This window comes from Pleurodeles waltl, chromosome 4_1 (assembly GCF_031143425.1).
Source record: "Pleurodeles waltl isolate 20211129_DDA chromosome 4_1, aPleWal1.hap1.20221129, whole genome shotgun sequence".
NCBI classification, from domain to species: Eukaryota; Metazoa; Chordata; class Amphibia; order Caudata; family Salamandridae; genus Pleurodeles; species Pleurodeles waltl.
Window position 1 is genome coordinate 980,859,335 of NC_090442.1, and position 26,606 is coordinate 980,885,940.

Consider the following 26,606-nt stretch of genomic DNA (forward strand, 5'->3'; position numbering starts at 1 on the left):
CTGGCTGGGCGCTCCAACGAAGACTGGGAGCCTTGGCCAGTTCTCTCGAACTCGGCTCCATAATGCCGGGTTGGAGACAGCCCTTGTGCGCATGGATGTTTGGCCGACCCAAGACGGGTGGCCAAACATATATGTGCACTTCCCTCACTGCTCATCACCCCCATGGCTCGCCCCTTTAGAAATAAAACAACAATAAACAGCGTTTATTGTCTTTTTGTTTCTAAAGGTTTGCAGCTGCTGCTGCTGCTGGTGGGGTGGGGGTGGTGACGCTTCTCCACCCTAACGGAGGAGCCGCCCCTGCAAGGTTGTTACATTAATTCCAACAGAATGAATTTAGTACTGCACATCTTTTTATATTATTGTCTTTTTTGTTACCTTTGTTCAAAACCTTTGCTGGTTTAGAAACCTAAATAATGTTGTAGACGCTGACAGTTAAGAATTGCACCTTTCTGTGCAATGTGTTCTTATCAGTTACTCGTTGTTGCACAGGAAACAGGTTTAGCAGATGACAAATACATGGAAATAATTCACCACTCTAATGTGAAGTTGCTTGCAGTGTTCAAACTAATAATTTTGACTGTGAAGCGCACCATCTTTGTACCTGAAAAAGTTTTAAATGTTCATACTTCATCCAAGCCCATCTCTGGGTGAGGTTTTCCAGCTCAATAGTGGTGCTGGCGATTTTTTACAGCAAACCTGCTTTAAAATGTGTAAATGGCTGCCATACTTTATAGCGCTTCAGGTGAATGAACTGGACCATGCTTAAAACAATGAAAGCGATGCTTAGGTATTAAACTTTAATTAATTTAATTGACTTAGCTTCATTAGGTCTTGTCTAACACAGCGCATGTGCTGTCTGCTGTGAGACATATTGTTATCGTACAGTGGGCTTAGAGCCCACCCATTGCTTATCATTGGTTGGATACATTGTCACTCTCATTGGCTTTCATCGTATTCATTAGTTGTGTGGGTTTTCTTCCCTCTTCTTGCGTTTGTGCCAGCTCTGGAGCATAGACTCATGTCCTTCCACCCACTTTTAAAAAAAGAATGCTTTCATTCATTTTTTTCCTTTTAGTTACTGATCCGACTCGGATCAGTAACTAAAAAGAAAAAAAATGCAGCATCGTTATATTGTGGGCACTCAAATTTGTGGTACCTCTGCCTACAAAATGACACTGACAGATGCATCCAAAGCTATTTTTTTTTTTTTTATATTCATTAGCCATCCAGCACAGCACTGGGGATGATGTGCTGCATGGCTAAAACGTTTGACAAAGCCAATAGGTGACAAAGGCAAGACCTACTGGCTCTGCCGGTGCTCCTTTTATACAGTGACCAAAAGCTGCCTGCTACTGAAAGTGGAATGCCTCAGGATTCGCACCTTTGAAACAAGGTTTTGTATTTCAATTACAATAACATTTTAAGCAGAGCGTTCAACTGCTTTTACTTTGCTGTAAATGATATTCATCATTTTAACACATTTGATTGCTGCTACATTAATTAATCTTGATAGGATGAAAAGCTAATTGGTCTTGGAGGGGAGCTCACACATACATCTGGTTAAGCACATAACTCGGACTGCCTAAATGTATGCCTTAGCCATGCACTAATAACTTAAGCTCAAAATTGAAAACGTAAATGCAAATGCTACACTTCCTGTAGACACAGGTACCCTGGCCACCATATTTCAACTGAGGATACAACATTTTGACTGGGCTGCTACACCCTCACGGAAATAATGTGACTTTCTGTTTATTTGTACCGAAAGGTTCAGAGAACCCCACTACAGTTAGTAAATCACACTCCCTCTACTTCTAGGACTCCCCTCCCAATATAGCGTATCCTCCATGATAAACAACTTTCTCACGTACCAGGTAGTCGAGCCCATTGTGGTTTCTAGAGAAAGGGTAGAAGGACCCCAGCTGCATCCAGCGCAGGCAGAGTTCACGGGTGGTATTATGGATGAAACCACAGATATCCGCTCCAATCTATGAAAATTTGAAGTAGATTTTGTTTACACATTTTTTAAAAAAGATGAAAGATATTTTAAAGATAGTTACAGCAATTGGAATAAAAAAGAGAATGCATATTCCATTGAAGTTTTAGCCATAGTAGTTTCTCTTTAAGAAGCATAGCAATGGAGCACCGGACTGAACCAATGACTTTTGGTAGCGGTGACTATTATAATGTCACTTATTTCTCACCCTTCCACACTGTTTTCTGTTGTTTGCTGTAAAATCAAGCCCCAGTATTAGCCTTCTGTAAGGAACAATAAGGGAGTGTTTCTATTTGTGGCGCACGTCTGCACTGAGCTGTGTTGTTCATGGAGACATCTCGTCCTTAAGGCTATTGCAACATTGTCCCCTCCCCCCCCCCCACTGTGAGTCACCAAATATCACCATGTTACAATATACTTTTGCCCATTTCCTCAATAAAAATGATTACACCCCTACAGGCAACACCACCATTCATTATTTCCTTTTTGGGCAGGGCCGCAGAAATCCCAGCAATTGAATCTGCACTCTGCATGCTAGGAAGATGCCAGCTGGGCGTGGTTTGGATAACAATGAGCAGAGGAGAGTCATGTAACTGAAGTGTGCATGTGGAGTTGACAAATGTCTGGCCCTGGCAAGCCAGCGTGCAGTTTGGGCCTCTCCAATCCACACTGTCTGGCAGCTGGGGGAGCAAAGACACAACACCCCCAGTCCACAAAGGAGCACTGAGTTTGCCTTGCCATCCAATCTTGGCACTGCTCTCTTGCTACTTACAGACCTACCAACTTTGACAAAAATCACACCGTGTGAGGAAGAGGTGGGGCCCTAAAGGAGGTGGAGCCTATTGCCTAGAAGCACCTAAGAGGAATGTTTGCCCCCAACCTGGCCTCAAACCACCTCCTCTAAAAAGGAAACAAAAGCTCCCTGAGGTTTTGCCGATGTCCTCTGGCGTTTTCACATCAATTGATGAACATTGGAGGTTGAAAGCCTCTGAAAATAGGTTGAAAACCACTGTTTCCAGTGGTTTTCAGCTCATTTTCCCAGCCGCCATTTGATAAAGGCTCCTCACCTGGTCACCGTGTGATGGGAGCCCTTATCGTGTGTCACACGGTGGCACCGTGTGAGCTGCCAGGTCCTTTAGGCATCATGAAAGCAGTGTTTGGACAGGCCGTATTGATGGTGAGTGTGGTGCAAGCAAATGAATAGCACACTGACAATCGCTTAATGTGCAACAACTGCCTGAGGTGGGGCCCTGAGGCTATTTATTTCCCCTGGCATGTCACATCCAGGCCATAATTTAATAAGCAACTCCGGAGGGAATCAGGAAGTCCTCTCCCGCATAGGTGGATCACTCCCTTCATTCCCTTTTGGGCCTAAAGCTCACAATATCAGACATTCAGCATGGGGTCAAGAGGATTTCAGACCAGGGCCAATTACTGTGTGATGTTATTCTGAAACCACACAATGATTGGCCATGAGTCTATCTGTTGAGGTGGTGGAATATTTCTCCCTTAGTGCTCAGCACCAGTGAAGGCAGTGTGTGGAAGAGAATGTACGAAGTGTAGGATTTACGGTGCTGTCTTCTATCACTCCTTGACCTCTGGCTGTGATACATTTACACGTGTATGTGAATTTGGTAGGAGACTGCAATCTATTACTATTAAGCATTTTGTCCTTAAGTCCATTGTGGTGGACTGTGGTTACAGAATTTAACCTTTCGCACTGTAGTCATAAATTTGCAATTCTATGTTTATTAACACTTACAGTAAATAACATGTCTATCTGGGCCAACATTATTTTCGTTGGCATAGGTATACACGATGTAAAGTACCCTGTGTCGCCCATTATAAGAACTTTGCAAGTCATTGAATTCTTCACAGTAGAGGAAGGAGGCTGAAGGTGATTAACAATCTTTTTATTATAATGTCTCACAGTTGAGATTTGTTTTTTTTTAAACCTGGTCCTACCAATATTAATCCACCAGAAAGCTTATATACTCGGTCGAGTGTGCTTTCAAATAAGCATTATGGCTGCAAAAATATGTAGCCTAAATATGGGTTGCTGTTATTTCCTTGTAAACACATATTTTATGCAGTTTGAGTTACTACTTGAAAACATCAGTATGCCATCAAGCCCTTTTCCTTTCCCTTCACCAACCTCTGATTGGCAGTTTTGATGCAGTGATGAGGCTGCCATGTGTTCGGGTAGAAGAGGCCTTACTTGTGGCACTGTACAATACCACTGGCCTAGGTCATTTCTCTCCCGAAGTCAAATGCCTTACCACCTTTTAAGCCGCTCCACTTCCAATTACCCTAAACAGCCACGGGATTTACTGTAGAATCTTCCCGCGTGTTTTCTTTAATTATGGGCCTTCTGAATCGTTGCTACTTTTATGGACGACAGGCAAAAAACAGATCTGCAACATATTCACTGGGCCAGACCAAAATACATACTTTATCAGCTGACATTCTTTAATTGTGTTTCTTGACAAGCCTGGTAAAAAAAGGCCGTACGTGGAAACGCCTTGATAGATTAACTGTAGATCAAAAGGGTGATATGGTACCCTGATAAAAACAGGGAGGCTTTAGATAAGGGGGCATCGTTACATGAATGTGCCGAGACCTTCTGGAAAACTACTGTAGGAAGACACTGTGCACTACAAAAAATCGGAGGAAGCGTGAGCCAGCCTTTCGATGATGAGAGTAAAGCTCTGATTCCTACAGGAGACCTGGTGTAACGTTCTCTATCATAGGTAAACGTGTATAAAATCAATAATCTAGAATTAATTCAATACATTCAACTGTAGGAATGAAATGTCCGGTTGCAGGAGCATTACTGCATTTTGGGCCTTGACGTTATTTCAATTTTTCATTTTCCATTCAGCCATTGCCTACTAAGTATAAATACATATTTAAAGTTTTTCATTTTTCGTCCATCATTTACTGTCATCATGGCAATATATCCCCCAAGTATGGTTCCCGAAGACTTACATATGGGATTCCGAAGAGATTGAATTCCAGCATGCCAATTATAGACATCCGCAGATCTTTCCACAGTGAAAAGTTGTCACCTAGCCAGTGACCACTCCATTTTCCACTCCCGACATAAGTGGATCTGGATAGAACGAAGGCTCGCTTTCCTGTGGCATTCTGGGAAGCACTGCAATAAAAATGCGCACACATTGTAAGAATCAGGGTTTGATTAACTACTCAAATAGCAATCCCTAAACATTTGAGATCTAGTGCAGATCACCAAGATGGCACTTTAATGGATGGACCAGGTAACTTTGTGGTCACAGAGAAGTTTTGAAGAACCGTTGCCCTAACATTCAAATTACCAAAGTAGCAAAAACTAACAACTAAGCACAGGGCTTAGTCCCACCTGTTGTATAGTCCAGTTTATTTTTTATGTCAAACTAATTGAGGATGGCATAGAGCCCTCTTTACAAGTTTGGTGGCTTTTCAGGGGCTGGATTTCCAGATTCAAGCTAGTATTCCTGCACAAAAACCCAGAATGAGGGAATAACAGGAAAGACTCGTAAATACTGATGGCCTCATTACGAGGCTGGCAGTCCTAGGACCGCCAGCCTCATGGTGGCAGTCTGACTGCCACAGCTGTGGTGGTCCCACCGCCACATTACGAGTTTGGTGGGCATACCCACCTAAAGACTGCAGTCCCCGCGAGGATCACAGATTCCGACAGGGTTACAGTGGTCTTGGTTGTAGTCAGCCAGGGCAGCGATTAACTCAACGCCGCCCGGCTGATTACAACCTTGTTCTGTGCCAGCCATTTCATGGCGGGGACCCAGCCATGAAAAGGCTGGCGGAGAACAAGTGCTGGGCTCCCCAGGGGGCCCCTGCACTGCCCATACCCATGCCCATGGCATGGGCAGTGCAGACCCCCCCTGCCCAGCACCATCGGAATGCGCAGTGTCTGCTTTGCAGACAGTGCTCATTCTGAGGGTGCTGGTTGGCCCCCTCCATGCTACGAGATAGCACTCAGCTCCTTTAAGGGAGTCGAGTGTTATATCGTAGCACTGTTTCCGCCTGTCTGACTGGTAGGAACATTGTAATAGAGCAGGGGGGATGGCACCCGCATGGCCCTGAGTCTTTTAATTTGTATTTTCCCTATTTGTAGAGAGAAAACCACTAACATGTTCCACCTCATCTGAGCAGGCAGAAAATGGCAGTGGCAGGGCCTATTGGCCGATCAGTGAAGGCCTTGACTGCCTGGGGCCAGTATTGTCTGGTCCCTTGGCTGCTGCAGGGGTTGAGAGGGGTTAGGGCTGCACTTTTGCCTGCAGCCTCTGCACCCGGAGAATTAAAGAGAAGTCTGGTGTCCTAGGTTCAAAGTTCCAAATCCAAAGTGGGTAATCATTCCAAGCCTGGAGACACTTGAAATTGCAGGTGGCAGAATTCCATCCACAATTTTAGCTCTGGACACAATTCTGCTATATCTATTGAGGGTGTATGAACATTACCATGGGAAGCATGTATACAATGCGTGACAAACCATGGGAAGCATGTGAAAACATGGGCTTTAAAACCACCTTTCTTAAAAACATAGATGCTGACCTAATATTTGTCAGGTGGCACACCAGCCCACTAGAGTGGTGGAGAAATTGGAGGTAAACTGCTAAGTAACCACCGACGGGGCCTCCAATAGCTCCACTGGTAGTAATCCTTGACACAGTGGGCAGTCTGTCACACTATTTAGAGCACGACTACTTTTACTCATTTCCCTTGCCTGCTTGCATGAAATGCTGAGAAAATGATTACTGGCTCCCTCCTTCAGGGAAAATGCTCCCCGTGCGAAAGGGCCATTGGTTTATTGTTTTTCAGAAACAAACTTTCCGGTTTTGAATTTGTTTCTGAAAAACAAAACAGTTTGCTGAGTGAGCACTTTAAACATAGCACCCATTTGGCAGATGTCACTGATGTGAAAAGAGCTGCAGTCGCAGTAAACCATTTCACTAAAAGCAATTGTGTAACTCATTTCTAAAGCAAAACAACTGATTGTTATTTTTATTGTCTTCAATCTCTTTTCAACCTGCGACTTCTTGATGTTGGTTAATTTAAAAACAGCTAAACAAGATTGGCAAAAGCCAGATTTGACAATTGTACTCAGACCTCTCTCGGGTAACGCAAGAATTCTGAGTATTACTATAGAAATGCAACGGATGATCCCCCATAAAGTTAAGTAGCCCCGTTCCTAAGCGTCAAAAACCGATTTTAGTGAGGAATCATGGACTTACCAAGGGTAGCTGTGATTAAACAAAAGAAGCTTCTCTCGCACAAAATGCGTGTAAAATATTTTATTAGGACCAATAGAATATTAAAGGTAAATAACATATTTCCCATACCAATTCAGTAAAAGAATAAAAACATAATGATTAAAATGTGACTAAACAACAAAAACCGGTAAACGGAATTAGGAGTTGTTTTTTTGTGTACAAAAAGTAAAAAGAATATCTGTAGAAGTTAAAGGGGAAGCCAAAATCGATGATAGTCTACGTGCATTAGACAATGGCGCTGGAGGCCACTCCTGCACCAAAAATGTAAATTTCCTGCAAACTGCTCTGCCTCACACAGGCTGGAAGAGCAGCGAATGTGCAGCGAAGTGAATGTCTTACACACTGATACAGTGAACTACCTCCAATTTCCTCGGAGCTCGTATTGGGGCCAGAATACAGATTCCAGAGGGTGATAGACGTAGCCTGTTTGCATATGTACCCTAGCCAGACGTCCTGTCCCAACTTTGCCAAACGCTGCACAAGTTCTTCCTAGATGCACCTAAAGCTTCCAAACATCCAGGAGGTCTTAGGTAGGAGCGGTGAGGGATGAAGCCACAATTATGATAGAAGACAAACTGCTATATCCTTCTTTATTTAGAGTCTCATCACAGACCAGTCTACTGAACCAGCTGATTCCTTCATCCAGTGTGACTCTTTTGTTTATTATTCCCCTGGACCACATGAGGCCGTATTCCTTGGTCCTTTTAGAACTGCTTGAAGGGTCCTGGCCCCCAGGGAAGGCACGATGCAAGGCTTCAACATTCTCACAAGAAGACACAAAGTGGACGTTCTTTGTACTTCTTTATTTGTATTCTCTAAGTCCATTAGCGATCTCAGTTGCAGGTAGAAGGAACAGCATGAAAAAGTATTACTCAAGCAGTGATTTCAGGAGGGCCCTGAGCCTATCCTTCCTAGGTTCCCAACTTTTCATCAGTTCCCAGGATCTGGGATAAACTATCCCAGAAATCACTATTCTGGGATTTTTTTCATGATGGCAAAAACCACAGAAACTGCTGGAGCCCCAATAGGTCAACCATGGTCTGTGTCAATAAAATGGGGAATCCCTGCTTCACATCAGTGAAAAAACAACTCAGACTGGCCCTGTCACTCTGTCACCTCTCTTAGGAAATCAATTCAGCCTGGTTGGGGACATATCTGCTCTACTTACCTATATTATATTTGTGTCCTCAGATAAATTAAGTAAATTCTAGAGTTCCTGTGTTTTTGAGTAGTCATATAGTGTCCTCTTCCTTCCACACCAAGGGCCTCATTACGAACCTGGCGTTCTCATAACCACCAGGTTCGCGGTGGCGGTCAGATCACTGCTAATGCAGCGGTCTGAGGTCCACATTACGACCATGGCAGTTGATCAGCGGTCAGACCGCCAGAATTAGTCATCCTGACAGTCTGGTGATCGTGGCGGTCCCAATACACCACGGCAGCACTGCAGGCAACGCTGCCCTGGGGATCACGACCCCCTTCTCCACCAGTGATTTCATTGTGGTAAAACTGCCATGAAAAGGCTGGCGGAGATGTGGTGGAGGGGCCCAAGTGGACATGGGCAGTGCAAGGCCCCTCCTGGCCAGCACCGTTGCAATGTTCACTGTCTGCTTTCAGACAGTGAACATTGCGACGGGCGCTGATGCACCCTACGCACTACAGCATTGCCGCTGGCTCTATTACGAGCCAGAGACAATGCTTTAGGCCGTTTCCCACTGGGTCAGCGGGTGGAAACTGAGGTTCCGCCCACTGACCCAGTGGGAAACTCGTAATGGGCTCAGTGGGGAGGCAGCCACAATGGCGACAACCTCCCTGTCGGAATTTTGGCGGACGGGCTTTTCTGTCCGCCGAAATCATAATGAGGCCCGAATCTTTACATAAGTTCTGCTTCAATTTCCTGTAATTAACTTCACCTGTCTAGGATCTTCTAGCTGGGAAGCTGCTAGAGATGATACTTAGGGCCAGATGTAGCAAGCAGTTTTGCCCATTCTGTGTCTATAAGAAAATGTGTTTGTACATATGGCCCTTAGTTCTCCTGACCAAGCCTGCTGAAAGTCATTTACATCTATTCTATTATAGCTCTGAATTTAGGAAATCTAATACCTGTCATTGCAAAAAGGGGTAGCCTGGGAGGCAGGCCCAGTTTGGGGGATTGCTCTGGCACTGACAGAAGTGACACATAGTTCAAGAACTCATGTAAGTTCATCAATTAAATTCATTTTTATTAAAGTACAAAATGTAGTGACAATGCATTTTCTAGCTTTTCCTTGTTCCAAGTTAGGTAATATGATTTTTATTCTATAAGCAGTCCTGAGAATATGAGGTCCCCTTTAGCTTGTGCAGTAAGAAAGCACATTTTAATTATTTTACTGAAGAGAAAGGCAAGCCTTATATATAGCATGTCTCACTTTTGCCTGTTATGCACATACGCCTTGTGCACTACAAGGCATATTTTAAAGTTGATTTAAGTAACACTTGAAGCAGATTTTTAAACCTATTAAAATGCATTTCGACATGTGCCTGCAGCTTTTGGCCCACAAAAGCTCAGGTTTCAATGGCAGCCCTTATGCCATCTTTTAATATATCCATGTGAGTGGCAAAAACCATAATGCGGTCCGCATGTGAAATGTATCTTTTATGCCACTTGCATTCATCTGTATTCTGATGGCTCTTCTTGGGCAGGAAGGGCGAGAGGAGATGACACACCTGAATAGGCAGTCGCTTTCCCCACACAAATGGCTGATTACCTCCCACTGATAGTCTGGAGCCAGGCCCGAGGAAGAAAGGATACTTGTGCACTTCAAAGACCCTTCTTTGAAGTCACCCACACTACAAAGGCACATTTGGGTATAAGTACTGAGTCTCTGACTGCACCAAATCAGACACTTCTGGACCTACAGCTGGATTCTGACAGAGGACTGCTGTGCTGCATAAAGGACTGTCTCTCTGCTGTGCTGCCTTGCAGCCTGATGCTCTCTGACCTTGCTGAGGGAGAGCTGGCCTCTGCCTTGCACCCCAAAGTGATCACCAAAGGCCTGTTGGCTTGAGTCCTCTTGCTAGAAACCCAAGGATATCAAAGTCTCTACACCTGCTCCTGTGCCTGGTTCACTGGAAGTGGACTCAGAGATTTGCACAGGTGAAATCGATGCATCTCCTGCCTGCTGGAAAGTGGCAACTGACAAATCGATCCTGTTGCAGGAGTAAAAACAGTACATTGCATTCAGAACCAGCTCTTCACAATCGCATCATTGCTGCATTGGAACCACTGCATCTCCGCCACTGCTGAAGGAAGATTACTGCATCCCATCACTGCATGGAGAAACCCTATGCATCGGCCTCGGAACCGATGCATTGGCATTGCAATGGAGCCATTGCCTCACTGCAACTCCTGAAGGAAGATCGACACATCCCTTCACAGCGTGGAGAAACCCAGCGCATCAGCTTTGGAACAGATGCATCTCAGCATCGGCCTGTCACCTTCGGAACTGCAGAAGGAAAATTGATGTATCTTGTGCTTGCAATCAGGATCAAGGTACTCTGTTCCCTGGGCATTCATGGATCATGTACCCGGCGTGCACTTTATCACAGTTGGCTTGAACTGTTGACTTTGCCACGGTCCACTGAGACCTCAAGTAACCCCTAAAGCGCTATTTGCTACTAAGTACTAGAACTCTTTTTTTATTGTTTCAAAAATTCATAACTCAAATTCTACTTATTCAATTTTTGTTGTTTTGGTCTTAAATTGTTAATAAATTTACTGTCTATTATTCTAACCTGGTGCATAGTCTTTTTGTGCTGTTTTCCTTGTGTTACTGTGTGTGTGTTGCACAAATACATTACATACTGCCTCTTTAGATAAGACTGACTGCTCTGTACCAAGCTACCAGAGGGTGAGTTACTTACCATGACTAGGGTAGTGCATACCCCTGCCAACCAGAGACCCAATTTCTAACACCAATGGAAATACAAAACATACAAAACCCATCAAAGCCATTGTGCACACTAAAGCAAACAAGTGCCACTTCCAAACCAAAATACCCTAGGAAGGGTTACAAGATATAAAACTTTGAAATTCATGATTTTGGCTTTTTACACAATGAATCCTGGGAAGGCTCACAATCCCCCCACACTCTCATAATCCTCTTCAGAGATGGGCAGGGTTGAGAACAATATCAAGGCATTTGGAGTCTAAAATATCCAATGCTGAGAAGTCCTTACTGGGAAGTGGATTGCAAAGCCTACAAAAGCAAGGCCCCAGTCAACACATTTCGGGGAAGGTTTGGAACTGCACCTTCTGGACACCAAGGAACGGAGGGTGGGGGAGACAAAGTGTGGAAAGTAAATGCTTCAGAATCCCTTGCAACTACCACTGGACATGTTTAGAATTCTAGACCCCATATTTATATAGCATGCTGGAGAACATAAAGCCTGGACAAAGTATGACTTTGATTTCCTAAATAACCAGCACTTGGAAGCTGCTCCAACTGTGAGGGGTAATACAAAGCCAACACAATCAAAGTCCCCTTAAGAACCAAACCAAGTATGGATACCTTCATAATCTTAAACCAATGCCCTGTCTTCAAAAAGCCAAAGAAGGGGTAAAGGGGTAGAGACAGGAATGAAAATAATTTCGAGTGACATTCCAGAACATAACCCACAGACCAGCTTACAGTATTGAGGGGAGATTACCACAGTCCGGGGCTACAAACTGTTACACAGACGAAACCTTCAGTAGCACAACTGTTGCAAAAGGATGTACAAGAGAGCAGTACATTATGAAACAAAACAAAAGGGAGCCTGTCTAAAAGAGCTGTTGGTGGTGGGGGGGGGGGAGGTGTAAGGTAAACCAAGAGGATGAAAAGTGAAAAAATATTTACTTAAAAAAATGGTCAGGAGGCACTGTCTGTCTCCAAGACATGGACACACACTCGCTGAAATTAGATATTTTGATGGGAAAGGCTGATGAGGGGTCAACGGCATTACCTTGGTCAGGACAAGAAAGACCTGATCTGTACATGGTTAGAGCAAATGGAAACATTCATTCTGTATACCAGGCGTGCATCTCTGCTATACCCCTCTTTTCTATCTTCTAGACTAGAGGAGTCATCACACCAGGATAGTCATAGCTCAGTATTCCACGCTCACTGTCCCTCCAACACTATCATGTATTCCTGAAGTGACCTCTCCTTCTTGCTACTCTAACAGCATCAGGTCAGGGGCTCTCACTCCGCTCATCCTTCATCCTGTCGACATGCTGGGTCACAAAACCAGGTGTGTCCCTTTCTGGTTCTCAGGTGAGCCTCTCTGAAGTGCCCTCAACACATTGACAGTCACAGTTTCACAATGTACTTACTGCCCAGATGAGGCAGAGTAAAGTAACACAAATCAAGATGATTTTATTATTTGGGTAATTTCAAATACATTGCATGTATTTATTTAATTTTGGAATGAGTCTGGCTGATATTAAAATGGACTCCTATAGAAGAGTAGAATAAAAGCACCAAAAATTCTGAGACTTAGGCCCTGATTACGACCCACTGACGCCAATGTGGCGGTCCGACAGCTGCATTACGAACATGGCTGTAGCGCCGAGGTCGAAGTGCCAGCACCACCAGTCTTCTGCCACAGGACGGACTTACGGTGCTGATGATCCTAAACTGCCAAGGCAGCATTGCAAGCAGCACTGCCCTAGGGATTACAACTCCCCTCTCTGCCAGTGGACTCATGGCTGTACCACCACCATGAAACAGCTGGCAGAGACAGGGTGCAGTGCCCATGCACCTGGCATGAGCAGTGCAGGCCCCCCCCCCCGGCAGCCCCATCGCGATAGTCACTGTCTGCTTCATAGACAGTGATCATCGCTACAGGTGCTGGTGTACTCTACGCACTACAGCATTGCCACTGGCTCGATTACGAGCTAGAGACAATGCTATAGGCCGTCACCTGCAGGCCCAGCGGGAAACTTGTAATGGGGCCCGCGGGAAGGCGGCTGCACTGGTCCGATGTCGGTACCTCGGCCGATGGTGTGCACCGTCCACCGAAGTCATAATGACGCCCTTAGAGTTCATTTCACAATCAAGCACCCAAGTTGCTTATGGTAACACTTATGCATTAATACATTCCATCGAAGGTGCGTTCCTAGATATTTAGGGCCAGATTGAAAAATGGTTTGGAATACCTTTGTTTCCCTTAGGTGAAGACAGAAAGCATTTTGTATTTCGAAATACCACATCCTGATTCATGGAAACAGAGGTTGTAGAATATTCAAGGAGCTTATTGTGGATTTTTCAATATTTTATATTGAGCCTTGGGCTCTAAAGAGGAGATTGAAGGATGGGCGATGTACTGAAAATCAACAAATTCATGTTTTGGGGTATTTACAAACACCTTGCAGGTAGTGTCCTACCATAGAGCTGCATGCAAAGCTGTTCCTGTTAAAAACAGAAGTAAATGCTTTCAGAGAGAAAGGTTATCCCCTTATTTAATCGGGACAAAAGCAAACAGGTTTATCCAGGCGGAAATATATTTTATCTATGAAGAAAATACTTTTTGAAGTAGAAGGTGAAGAATCTGCATAAGTAAATATTACCAAGCTGGACTACTCCTAGACATCTAATATTATTGTACATTTTCAAATGTTTTATTTCTGTGAATGCCCAAAAAGTCGTGTATTAAGTGTGCACCATGGCATTTGATTTCCGACTTTTTCCAGCCTGGCTGGTAAATAGGGTCCGATTCTCTATCACACCTGGAGTGGGCACAGTTCTGTCCTTTTTTTGGAGGAGGAACTGAGATATAATCAGACCTTGAGATAACTTACTAGTACGTAGGCTTTGCTTGGAACCATCCATATAGTGAATGTGTGTCATAAAGATCACCCGCATAAGTCTTTGAGTCCGCACATAATGTCTTCTCCGCCAGGTTGCCACCTAAAATTTCTGCACAAAGAAAAAACAAGAGCATATTTTTATATGAATTCAAATATTATAATAATTACTACAAAGAACAAAAACAACAAACATCCAGAGCAAGGAAACAGTGTTTTATAACAGAGGTGATTACCGTAGATTCAGGTTGGCCAGTTCAATTACAGGTTGTCATCATAATCACTGACTTAGTGAATGTCTTCCATGTAGACGTGTAGAATATAAATTTAGCTTGTGTGGATAACCTAAAAATACAGTATAAGACCATACCTACTTGGACAGTCCTGCAATTTATAAGTTTGTCATTAGTAAAAATATATTTAACATTTCAGGAGCTATTTCAATTGAAAATAAAGAGATAGTAAACTTTACTTACATGCACCAGTATTCCAAACTTCAGAGTTTAACATCCCAATGGCATAACTCAGGCCCTCAATATGACTTTGTCGGGCAGTGGAGGCCGCCCACCAAAGGCCTGCGTCGGGATGATCGCATATGCGGCCGTCCCTCCGCAGTACATACTATGAGTTTCCTGGTGGGCCGGAGGGCAGAAACAGCTTTTCCACCTGCCGGCCCAATGGGAAACACACCACAACATTAACACTGGCTCGTAATAGAGTTGGCGGCAATGTTGCGGTGCTTCAGGAGTGACAGCACCCATCGTGCTTTTCACTGCCCGTGATTCTGGCAGTGAAAAGCATGACAGGGCTGTCCATGGGGGCCCCTGTACTGCCCATGCCAAGTCTCCTTTTCCGCCAGTCTTTGCAAAGGCTGGTGGAAAGGGCAATCATAATCTGGACGCAGCACTGCTGTCAGTGCTGTCTTGGTGGATTGAGACCGCCGACACCACCAGGCTGTTGGCTGGTGGCAAATTGGCGGTGCCAGCGGTCGGATCATGGAGGCTCCACCACAGTCAAATGTGGCGGTCGGACCGCCCCTGTCTGCAGCAGTCCGAGCACCACCCAAGTCTGGTGGTCCATGGACAGCCAGAGCCATAATGAGGCCTTTGGTCTCGAATCGAGGGGAGCGTTGACAAGATGAAAGTAATTGTTTGCAATGTCTGACCTTAGGAATGAAGGCTAGGAAATTATTTGACTAACACAGAGGTAGCCATATCAGCCACCAGTGCCCAGATAGCTCCTCATAGAAAGTCAGAGGTTTCACAGAGTCAGAGATTCAAATATTCTGTTTAGAAAACGTTGGACAAGCATATAAGTATACCATTTAGACATTGACTACAGCAAAAACATTCATTATAGTTTTTCATGTGTCGACCTGGCTGCCTGAGCATCCGGTGATGGTATGCGTAGCAGTGAAACGATGTGGAGTATCTTTTGCTGGTATAAGAATTTATCTGTGTGATGTTGTGCTGGACATCTTGGTGCTTTCTTGACTATATGGTCATTCGTGCAAAAGAAGAAAAGTAATATGTTATAAAGAACCTGCGTTACCCTCGTGCAATTCCGCTCAACCATTTCTTTTGAGACACGTTGAAAGTTTCAACAGTTTACAAAACATTGTATATAACCTATTCAGAGCCCATTTTCTCATTATATGCATCGTTGTTTGATTAAAATTGAATTAATTAAACGCTTCTTTATTAATATAAAAATATTAATATTTTTTAATAAATTTAATCATTTTGCATTTCCCATTTACACCAAGCAAAGCACAAACATATTGGCTTCTGCTTTCCCTTTCATTCCTGGAGTTCTTCGTGGCTTACTCTTGACTTACTCCTAGAATCCATTAGTAAGTCCGAAAAACTAAAGGGCAGATTTTTTTTTTAAATGATATGGTGAGCAACAGAATGATGGATTAAACCCAGATCTGTGACTGGGAGTGAATGTTTGATTGGTTCCACATTCCGTCCATCATTCGTGTTTCTTTGCTTTTATCACCAGAAGTGCACCAGGTATGCCCAGACGTGGGTCCCGGGCTCATTATGCCACTGGATTCAAGCTAGCCCGGTTGATGAAGGGTGATTCTCTGAAACTTGTCCCAGGATGCTTGTTTCAGGTCCAGGGAGGACCTAGCCTGGCAGTTCGGGCTGAACTGTTCCCATGGGAAACAGGGTCAAGTCTGCTTTGCATATGGTTGAGTCAAAACTGGGGTGGCATGGTGAGCAAAAGAATTGATGGATTAAACCCACATCTGTGACTGGGGGTGAATGTTTGATTGGTTCCGCATTCCATTCATCATTTGTGTTTCTTTGCTTTTGTTGCCATAAGTGTGCCGGGTATGCCCAGACGTGGGTTCTGGGCTCTCTATGCCACTGGATTCAAGCTAGCCTGCCTGATGAAAGGTGATACCCTGAAACTGGTCCCAGGATGCTTGTTTAAGGTCCAGGGAGGGCCTGGCATGGCAGTTCGGGCTAGACTGTTCCTATAGGAAACAGGGTCAAGACTGATTTGCAAATGGTTGGGTCAAAACTGGGGTGGCCTGGTGAGCAAAAGAATTGATGGATTAAACCCAAATCTGTGACTACGGGTGAATGTTTGATTGGTTCCATATTTCGTCCATCACTTGTGTTTCTTTGGTGCACCCAGTACAGCACCACTTTTCTTGTGCCCCTTAGCACCTCCCTACTGCCACCATGTGTGCGCCGTATTTAAGATATGGCTCACCATGGCGCAGGGTAGAGGGCAATAGTGTCAAAATCTTTGACGCTATTGATGTACTGTTCAGGGTTAGAGCCAAAATGTTGGCGCTGACCATGAACAGTACATGGGGGCCCATTGTAACCAATGGTGTGTCCCCTTTTAATGCCTGCTCTGGGCAGGCTTTAAAAGTAGCTGCAAAAAATGATGCAGTGGAATCTCTTAGATTCTACTGTGCCATTTTTGTGGTCCCCCTAACGGGGAAACGCCCCCTTTTCATACATTATACATGGCGCACACATAATGTGTCCCAAAGGGTTACAAAGTGGCGCAATTCATGCATTGAGCCACTTTGTAAATATGGCCCTGCGATTCTTGAAGCCTAAAGCCACATTAGCGTCAAAATAATGATGTTAATGTGGCACTAGTGCTCCTTAAATCTGGACCTAGAAATTCTTTGAAAATCAGGCCCATTATCTTTTCCTAAACTCTGAATGGCTCCAAGCCCATATAATGTTCCCATAGATCTTTCCAAGTGGCACCACAAAGTGCAGTCTCACATTTTATGAAGATGCTCAATGTAGTCTCTGGATTGAAAAATGTTTGAAATTATATCAATTTATAAGACATTGGATCACAGAGTTCCAGTGAAATGTGCACAAAATATAATTAACAGACTGTATGAATGTTTTTATTATTTCTCAAGTCTAAGCACATTTACATTCTGGAAATGGCATAATATTCCAAAGCCTGCACCATCTGATGATGCACCTTATAAATTACGAACTAATATACACTTGGCAACCCAACAGGTCTGTCCTTGATTGCGTGAGATGCAAGCTATTGGCCTTGCCAATGCTTGCTTGTAAAGCAGAGGCCACCCAGAAATGTTTTTTTGTTTGAGAAAACTCGGTTGAATGTGGCCAACAGTGAATGACGATGTATACACACGCATCAGCCGCCATCTAAGAACACGTTTTTTTTAAAGAAAAAGCATGACTGCCAGTATTTGTGCATGCATTGTTGTGCAGAAGGGCGATGTTCATGTTTGACTTAAACACCATAAAACTACGTGGGAGCGCAAAACATAAAAGAAGCGAGTGGCCCCGTAGCACAGTGCAGCTGCTGTATTCACCTGGAAAAAAGTTATTTTTATTTTAGTGAAAATTAAAAATAAGCCAAGGACCAGGGAGATTTGGATTTGCAATCGATGAATGGCGATCTGAGGTGAATGAGTGGATGAGGCAGGTGGGATGACAATCAATCACACGCTCTCATGAAGAGCTAAAAATGAAGTGAAAGACAGTAAAAATATAGCACGAAGGCATAGGAGAGCATTGGAGAAAGTCAGGGGAAGCAACAGGCAAAAACGAGGGTAGAGATGTAAAGCATAATAAGCAAAGAAGGGGTAGATGAAAAAACATATGCATCCCGATGAAGCGCTAAAAGAAAAAGAAAAAAGTAATTAACTGAACTCATCTCATCAAAAACACTGTAAAACAGTAATGCTGCAGAGGGAAGGACAAACACAAGAAGAGAAAGGAAACCCAAGTAAGAAGCAAGGAAATGATATTGACAAGAAAGCCTATCAATAATGAGCAATTGGCTAAGCCAAAACATACAGCTAAAGCTCACTGTAGGCGAGACCTACAAAGGGTTACTGGTAATGTCTCTCAAAACCACTGTTGATGTCTTCATTGAAAATAGTGGATCCAAACAAAACCAGAGGATTTGCACAGAGAAGGCCATGTAAGGAGCCAACCCATGCATCCACAAATGGACAAGTTGGTTACAACCAGTGCTGAAAATCAGTTTAAACAAGTTCCAGATGTTTTAAGCCTAAAAGAATCCTCTGTCTCCGGGTGCCCAGTCATCCGAAGACACCGTCTAAACAACTGGAGAGAAAAATTGATGGCACATGCATGTGCAGTTTATTGTGATCTGCATTGTGGAATATAAGAATTCCAACCTTCCTCAACAAATCTCCCGAAAGCTCTATGTGATAGGTTGCTCCAAATTGTAGCTACTACTACTTGGTATCTCCTCATCAGTATATTCTGTGATGAGGAAGAGGATAAGAGTAATGCCCAATCACATCAGGTAATTGTCCTTACCATAAGTGTTACCGTTCTTCATTACAGTCCTGCAAACTCCTGCCTAAGTGCAAGTGCACTTTTTCAGTGCTGATCTGGGTATATCTTACATACTACTATCAGAAGGCTTTCCCAATGTCTACCATTTGTGGGGTAATGGGAGAGTGAATTTAAAAAAAGAGAGCAATTTCGGTAAAAGAAAGGTTGGAAAATTGAAAAAAATCTATTTTTTAAACAAGACGTTGCTTCTAGTGGGATTGGTCATGCTTTATTGGTAAGTACTATGATGAGAAAGATGGAAAAGTGGAAGTAACTTGGCTGACAGGTGAAAGTCTCAAATAGATAATGATGGGCTCCTCACTATCACTTTGGGGCATTAAACTACTGTCTGTGTAGTTCAGGACGTGATTTAACTCATGTGCCTTGTATTTGAGCAGCAGGTAAAATATGACTTGAGCTTGGATGGAGGTTTGCCCAGCGTGAAGGCTTTAAAAGGTACTGTCATCAAACAAGCTATTTCCATTGTTAAAATTGCCCACTAATGTTTAGTGAACCAAAGAAAGATATGAGATTTCTTCTGAAATTCAGAGGTGATCTTTTCTTTTGAGAAAGTGTTTGTATGGTGTTGGCAGCCACAATTCTTGTAGTTGGTGTCCCATCCCACTATGCAAAACACCTAGTTAAGGGTGAACCTCCTGCTTTAAGTCAATCAATAAGTGTTGAAGGGTTTGCATGTATTAACAGTCTACTCCCTTATGACCCCATTTTCCCAGAAACATTGAGATCGTCTCACATGTGCTTCCATAGGCACATTACTGCTACCTGGTTACCACCACTTTAAGAAGAATATCAAATCCAGGATGCATAAAAGGCTGAGTGAGCACAATGTCAATGCCATTGATTTGTTGGAGCACAATACAATTGGAAGGCAAAGAAGCATAAACAGAGTATGTTTTTGATGATGCATATTTCACTGGCTGCTAGTCATAGGAAATCTGGTTTATTAGTTGTGCAGGATGTGAGGCCTGCACAAGTGATAGGTCCACAATTTCCCCTTACTGGGAACCAATCACCCCACTGTAGCGCTTGACTTTCTCAGGATAGCAAAGAAGAGGATTCCAAGACCTACTCAGGGTAGGTGGTGTCAGCTAGTAATCACCATTTGCTGGGACACATTATCACCACTCAATAAATCATAAAAACAGCCCGTGGAGGGCTCCACTTGCGGGCTACATAAAGGGTACTGCACTCTATATATCTTCTTTAATAACTTTTAGACCACAAGATCTGCAGCCATTGACTCAGCACCTAGCGGGTGCTGCGCTGCATTCTGAGCTGTAGAGCAGAAGCTCCAGTCTGGGGAGTGCTTTAAAACTTACAAGGAAATCCCAGATTGGTCCTCTTTTCTGGGACCCTGGAAGCTTAAGGTCAGTACTCACTGAAACTTGGACATCCTTGGGGATGGAGGGCTGTTCAACTCCTTCAGCTCCCCAATGCCCTCTGTTTGGCTCTGATGGGCCCCTGCTGCCCTGGCGAAAAAATATTTTCCAATAACAATCTCCACCTGGCATTATGGGGGGGCTCCCTCTGGAGCATGAATTTTAGATTAGCAAGCCCAGCCGCCTGCCTTTGAAGTGCTGCACGGCTTCTCACCACGTGCCATGCCTTTTTCCATTTCTTTTTTTTTATTTCCATGGAGTGCAAGGCGGGCAGCCAAACAGGCCCTTGGACAGAGCTACTGTCCCTGGTGTCAAACTCAAGCTGAGTCCTTGGTCCTCAAGGGCATCAGGGGTTTCTCTTCCCAGTTGTCCATGGCTGTCACAGTTCCAGGGTCCAGCAATGAAGAGCACAAAAGCACCAACTGCTTTTTCTCTCCCTTGTGCAAGACTTTTTTAAATGGGAGTGGAAAGTTCCAGAATCCAGGCACCCCGGTACCAACTCACCTGCCCAGCATGCTGGAAAAGTTCAAAATGGCGTTATCCAGGAGTCACATCTTCTCTCAGCCCCGTACCTGGCTGACATCACTGCCAGGGCCTTTCTCATCAAATCTGCAAAGGGGAGCCCACTCTTGTGTTGGCTCAAGAGGTCTAGGTCAACCTGACAGAGTTAATCCCGTCCGCCAAAATATACATTGGGTCCTATGTCATTTAAATTGCAGCCTTTAATATTGACCATTTGAGGTGTTAATGCAGATATAAAACCAGCTAGCTAAAATATGAGCGAAGTACATTTGTAGTCATTTATGCATTACATATTTAACAGGGTTAAAAAAAGTTAATGAGAGATCCCTACCTGAGTCCAGCATCCCATTTCCACATCTGTTTCTTCACACTATCGATCCCTTCTGTTTAATAATACCTTCTTACTTTTAAAATAGCAATATTTAGGTTGACGTATAAGGTTTTCTTATCTTCCATTTACATGCGTGGCAGTAGATGCTACAGCTGCAGGGAACTATTTTCAGACTGAGCTCGTCTTTGAAATGAATAGTTTGGCTTTCCTAGGCGTAATGGGTTCCTTCAAAGGAGTTGCTGTTTGCACATTGATGCCCTCATTATAAGTCTGGCGGTACGTGGACTGCCACAGTGGAGATGGCGGTCGCACCGCCGCGGCCCCGGAGGTGCAGACCACCATATAATGAGCACAGGGGTGGAACCAACAGAACACAGCCAGGTCGCCGCCTGAACCGCCACTGCGGACGGACCGTGCGGGTTGTGGTAGGCATATCCAGGCCTGCAGTGAGGCTGTTTTCCACAACCCTATTATGAGGCTGCACACCGCCAGGAATTCCACGAGAACCCTGAAGGAAATGAAGCACCGAAAAGGGAACACTCACCTTCAGGTACACAGGCACGTCCGCAGGCGCCATGGCACACAAATTGCAAGTATTCCCAATGCTCCTGTTGGCCATTGAACTCCAGGACCAACGACAAAGACACCACACACACAACACACACACACATACAGCACGGCAAGCCACGCCCACACATACATGTAAACAAACACCCGTACCAACACACACATACACACACAGCAAATCACAATTCTAGGACACATACATGTGGAAGGGAAGCCAGGACACGGTTGTCTCCGTCAGTGTAGTGGTGCACATATAATAAATAACTTAATACAAATATCAACTATGTACAATGAAGCCCAAGGGCCAGTCCAAAAAGCCCCAACAACACAGGGCACAGAATGAATCCCCAACCTGACTCCTGATTGCAAACTGCTGGCCTCCACTGGGCAGGGGCATCAATAGGGCATGCAGGCACCTCAGAGGTGAGGGGGGCCAGGGGTGGGGGTTTGGGTTTGGAGGTGGGTCCTTGGGTTTGGGCTTGGAGTTGGGGTCCTTGGGTCTGGGTTTGGACGGGGGGTTCTTGGGTTTGGGCTTGGAGGAGGGGTCCTTGGGTTTGGGTGTGTATGTGTGTGGCCTTAGACTTTGATTTTGGGGGAGTGGACTTGGGTTTGGGAGGGGTGACTGTGGACTTAGTGGGGGTGGATGTCTTAGGTGGGGGAGGGGCATGGCTACCACAAGGGGAGGCCTGGGAGGTGAAAGGCAGTGGTGTGGGGAGGGTAACAGGGTGCTTGGGGGAGGCAGGGACTAGGTCACCAGTAGGGAACAGGGAAAATTCTCACAGGAATTGTTTTTTGGGAGCACGGGGACGGTCATGGCAGAAAGGTATGGGAGTGGAGGGAGAGGGAGTGGTTGAGAGGTGTGCATGTGAGGTAATTTGGGTGCAGATGTGTGCATGGATGCCATGTGTGTGGTGTATGACTGTTTGGTGGGTGACTGTGGGTGTTGAAATGTAGTGGGAGGAGGGGGAGAAGATGTAAGGCAATGGCAGGGGAGATGTGTGAGTGAATATTGTGGTGGTGTCTGCAGGTAGGATGGATGTGCTGCATATGAGGGTGTTGACAGTCGTGCTGAGTGTGCATGTGGAGTATGGGGTGCATGTATGCAGGTCTGATATTATGGTGATGGTGGCAGTGAGGGCACTTGTGGCAGGATCTGGGGTTGATAAGGTAGTGACTGCAGGTGTGAGTGGTGTAGTGCCTGTGAGGGGGAAGGTGGTGGGGGAGTCGGTGTAGGGAGTGGATGTTGTCATGTCTGCATCTGAATGTTGTGTGTGTGCATGGCGGTGGTGACATTTGTGGTGCTTATGTTTGTTCTTGCGTACCGTGTCTGCTGATGTGGATGCATGTGGGTCAGAATATGTGCCGTGGATGGGTGAAGGGAGAGGAATGTTGGATTGGGAATTGGGAACAGGTAGCTGGAGGAGGGACAGGCTGCATCAGTAAGGAGGCCAGAGCCTGAAACAATCTCTGCTGGACCATCAGGGCACTGTGAATGCCTTCCAGGAACGGTTTGGTCTGCTGCATTTGCGATGCTAGTCCCTGGATGGCATTCACAATGGCTGACTGTCCCAAAGAGATGGACCTCAGGAGGTGAATAGCCTCCCCAATGAGGGCAGCAGTGATGACTGGGGCAGGGACAGAGGTGCCTGCAGCGAAGGAGATGCCCGCCCTCCTGGACGAGTGGGCACTGGCAACTGGGTGGGGAGGAGGGTGGTGCTGGAAAGGGGGGTGGTGGACAAAGATGTTACTGGGGTCCACCAACGCCAGGGAGCCGCCATCGGAGGAGGAATCTGAGGATGGTGTTGTTAATCCTGTCTCCCCCTTGGCGCTCCCCTCGCCCACCCATCCCACTGGTCCCCTCTGCTGGAATCAGCCTTCTGGGTCCCGTGGGCTACAGCTTACCCCTTGCCGGTGCCCCTTCTCCTTCCCTAGATGATGCTGATGCACAAAAAGACAGAGAAGGAGAGGGAGGGAGGGTGGAAGGAAAGAGACAGGGCGCAATGGGTCAATGCCAGCACAACGGTCACACAGAGTAACAACATCATCATCTGCTGCCATGCCATGGCACACCATGCCCTCACCTATACATGGTACTACAGTGGGATACCATGGGGGAAACTACAGCTATGCTGATGTGAAATACTGTGAAATACTGATGGTGGTACAACTGTACTCATGTACTTGAGGTGAGTCATACCAGTCACCTAATACAGCTTGCAGGTGAAACAGATGTTCTTCCCATGTTTTGTTGAGTGTGACTATATTGTCTAAGTAAGCCAAAGTGTATGCTTGATGACTCTTTAGAAGGAGATTCATTAATCTCTGGAAGGTTGCAGAAGCCCCATGTAACCCAAATCCTTGGCAACTACACATGGTCGTTTAGGAAAACAATTCCTGTACTCCTGAGTCAAATGAATCCTTCATGGGTAGGTAGCATGCCTACTAATCCATGGACAACTTGCACAGTGACCTTTTGGCCCACTCTGCCTCACTACACATACTGTACAAGGCAGCAGATTTAGGTCTCACTAATCTTCCCTGACACAGTGGTAGGCAAATACAGATGGCAAAGCCCTGATACCTCAGGTGTACTGATGACGTTGGCAGGATCTGGGTTCTCAAACTAGGTTGAGGGTGACCACACAAATTACACATTGGAAGAAACTGCCCTCATAAATTACTGTCTGGTTGGTATGGGCACACATCTGTGATACCAATCCTGCCAGGGTGGCGGATACCCATAGTGGACAGGCATAATCCTAGTACCTAAGCTACAGCTACCCACCAGTACTCAACCCAAACCCAACTAAGCAACACAGTAGCGAGGTGAGAGTGTGTACTTACCCTCTTGTGACTGCTGTGCTGCCCTCAAGCCTCCATCCACCTCAGGGTAGGCCACCACCAAATGCGGGCCATTAGGGGGGTGATGGTCCGACAGGCACCCCTCCCTCATTGGGAGAACATCCCCAGCTGGGCCTCCGTGTTCTTCCGGCCCAGCTTCTTGGGTTCGCCCGCCTCTTTCTGCCAGGGGCACTCTGCCAGGCATGGATCCTTAGGTGATAGCACGCCAAATCCCCTTCTTCTGATGGGTGCTGACCCTCATGGGTGACACAGACAGAAGGACAAAGTCATGTAGAGTGGCATCATACCTACAGCAGTGGACTTCACACATCTCATGCCCACACTCACATTTCTTCACCCCACTTTCATTCAGACTCCTCATCCATCTCCATGCATCCAAATTATCTGCCACATCGCAAAGCCTTTCATCCCCATACAAATCACTATCAGACAGGACGGTGACATTAGATTCACCTGCTGCTCTTGTGCCCCATACAACTGTCCATAAAGGGGTAGGACCCCATCCACAAGCTTCTGCAGCTCCTCCTGGGTGAAGGCTGGGGCCCTATCCCCTGCAAGTCATGGCATCTTGGCTACCGGAGTCAGACACAGCAGCACGCACAATGGAGGTCTTGTGTGCAGGAGTGTCAGGAGTCAAGTGAGCATTGCCACATGGAATGGCGGTCCAGCTGCCGTGGACATCATTGTCACTGCTGGCGCAGATCACCATTGGCTCCATTTTCCAATAGACAACCACGTTAACCAATGAGGAGTTGCACGACGGTTGTGACCACCTACCGCCATGAGGTCTGATGCCGGTGGTATGAGGTGACTTCCATCTGTTCTGTGCATGCAGGACAGACAGCTGCCATTTTGCATGAATCTAGTGAATAGTGACAGAATGTTAGGTGCGTCATGGGTGACATTTTGTGAATATTGCACAACTTTACTGTGTCCACACTGTCAATGATGTTTCCAGTGACTTCTCCCTCTCCCATTCCCAGATACGGTGCAATGTTGAGGATGAGACATGCTCCTGTGTACAGGCCCCTAGTCAACCGTTCCACCATGGAAGAGCCACACGTCATTCAGACGGATCGTCTGAACCGTCAGACCATCATGGAGCTGGTGAGCAGCTGCAGCCTGATCTGTTGCCTGTCACACATCATCCCTATGCCATCGCACCCACAGTACAGGTGTTGTCAGTCCTCCACTTTCTTGCCACAGGTTTGTTCCAGTCGACAGTATGCTTGACAGCAGGGATGTCACAGTCAATGTTCAGTAACGTCTTGAGGGATGTACTGTGTGACCTGCTAAGACATCTGCCCTGCTATATCAAGTTCCCCCAACATGCTGATTTAGTCACTGTCAAAGCTGCCTTCTATGATTTGGCACATGTCCCTCATGTGATCGGGCCATAGATTGCATTCACATTGCCTTGGTGTCACCCAGGATAAATGAACAAGTGTACCAGAACCGAAACAACTTTTATTCTATCAATGTGCAGGTGGTGTGTCTCGCTGACCAATGTACCTCCCAAGTGGTGACCAAGTTCCCTGGTTCCGTGCATGACTACTTCATTCTTCAGAACAGCAATGTCCCATACATGATGGCACCACTACAGAAGGACAGGGCCTTGCTTATCAGTGCATCCTTTTGTATGTGTGCCCCTGTAAACTCAACTCTCTTCACACCCTGCTCTATCGCCCTCCAGGTCTTCACATTGATCCTACCACTGTACACACAGGTGACTCTGGCTATCCAAACCTTTCCTGGCTACTGAAACCTGTGAGACATCTGACTACAGATGCTGAGAACCGTTTCAATGTGGCCACCGGTAGGACAAGGCGTGTGATCGAGAGAATCTTTGGGCTACTGAAGGCCAGATTCCGCTGTCAAGACATCTCCGGAGGTGTCCTACTCTACAAACCACTGAAAGGTTGCCAGATTGTTGTTACCTGCTGCATGCTACACAATCTGACCCTGAGACATCACATCCC

At 45.5% G+C, this 26,606-nt stretch overlaps 1 protein-coding gene across 1 annotated transcript in view; it reads right to left on the reverse strand.

Annotated features, from left to right (window-relative positions):
• Positions 1–26,606, reverse strand: part of LOC138288300 (lysosomal alpha-glucosidase-like) — an 881,508-nt gene that overhangs the window by 309,259 nt on the left and 545,643 nt on the right. Inside the window, exons 13-15 of the mRNA XM_069229744.1 lie at positions 14,108–14,225; positions 4,985–5,153; positions 1,872–1,988 (exon numbers count right to left, since the gene is read on the reverse strand). Coding sequence (XP_069085845.1) covers positions 1,872–1,988; positions 4,985–5,153; positions 14,108–14,225 — 404 coding nt within the window. The remainder of the gene's footprint in view (positions 1–1,871; positions 1,989–4,984; positions 5,154–14,107; positions 14,226–26,606) is intronic.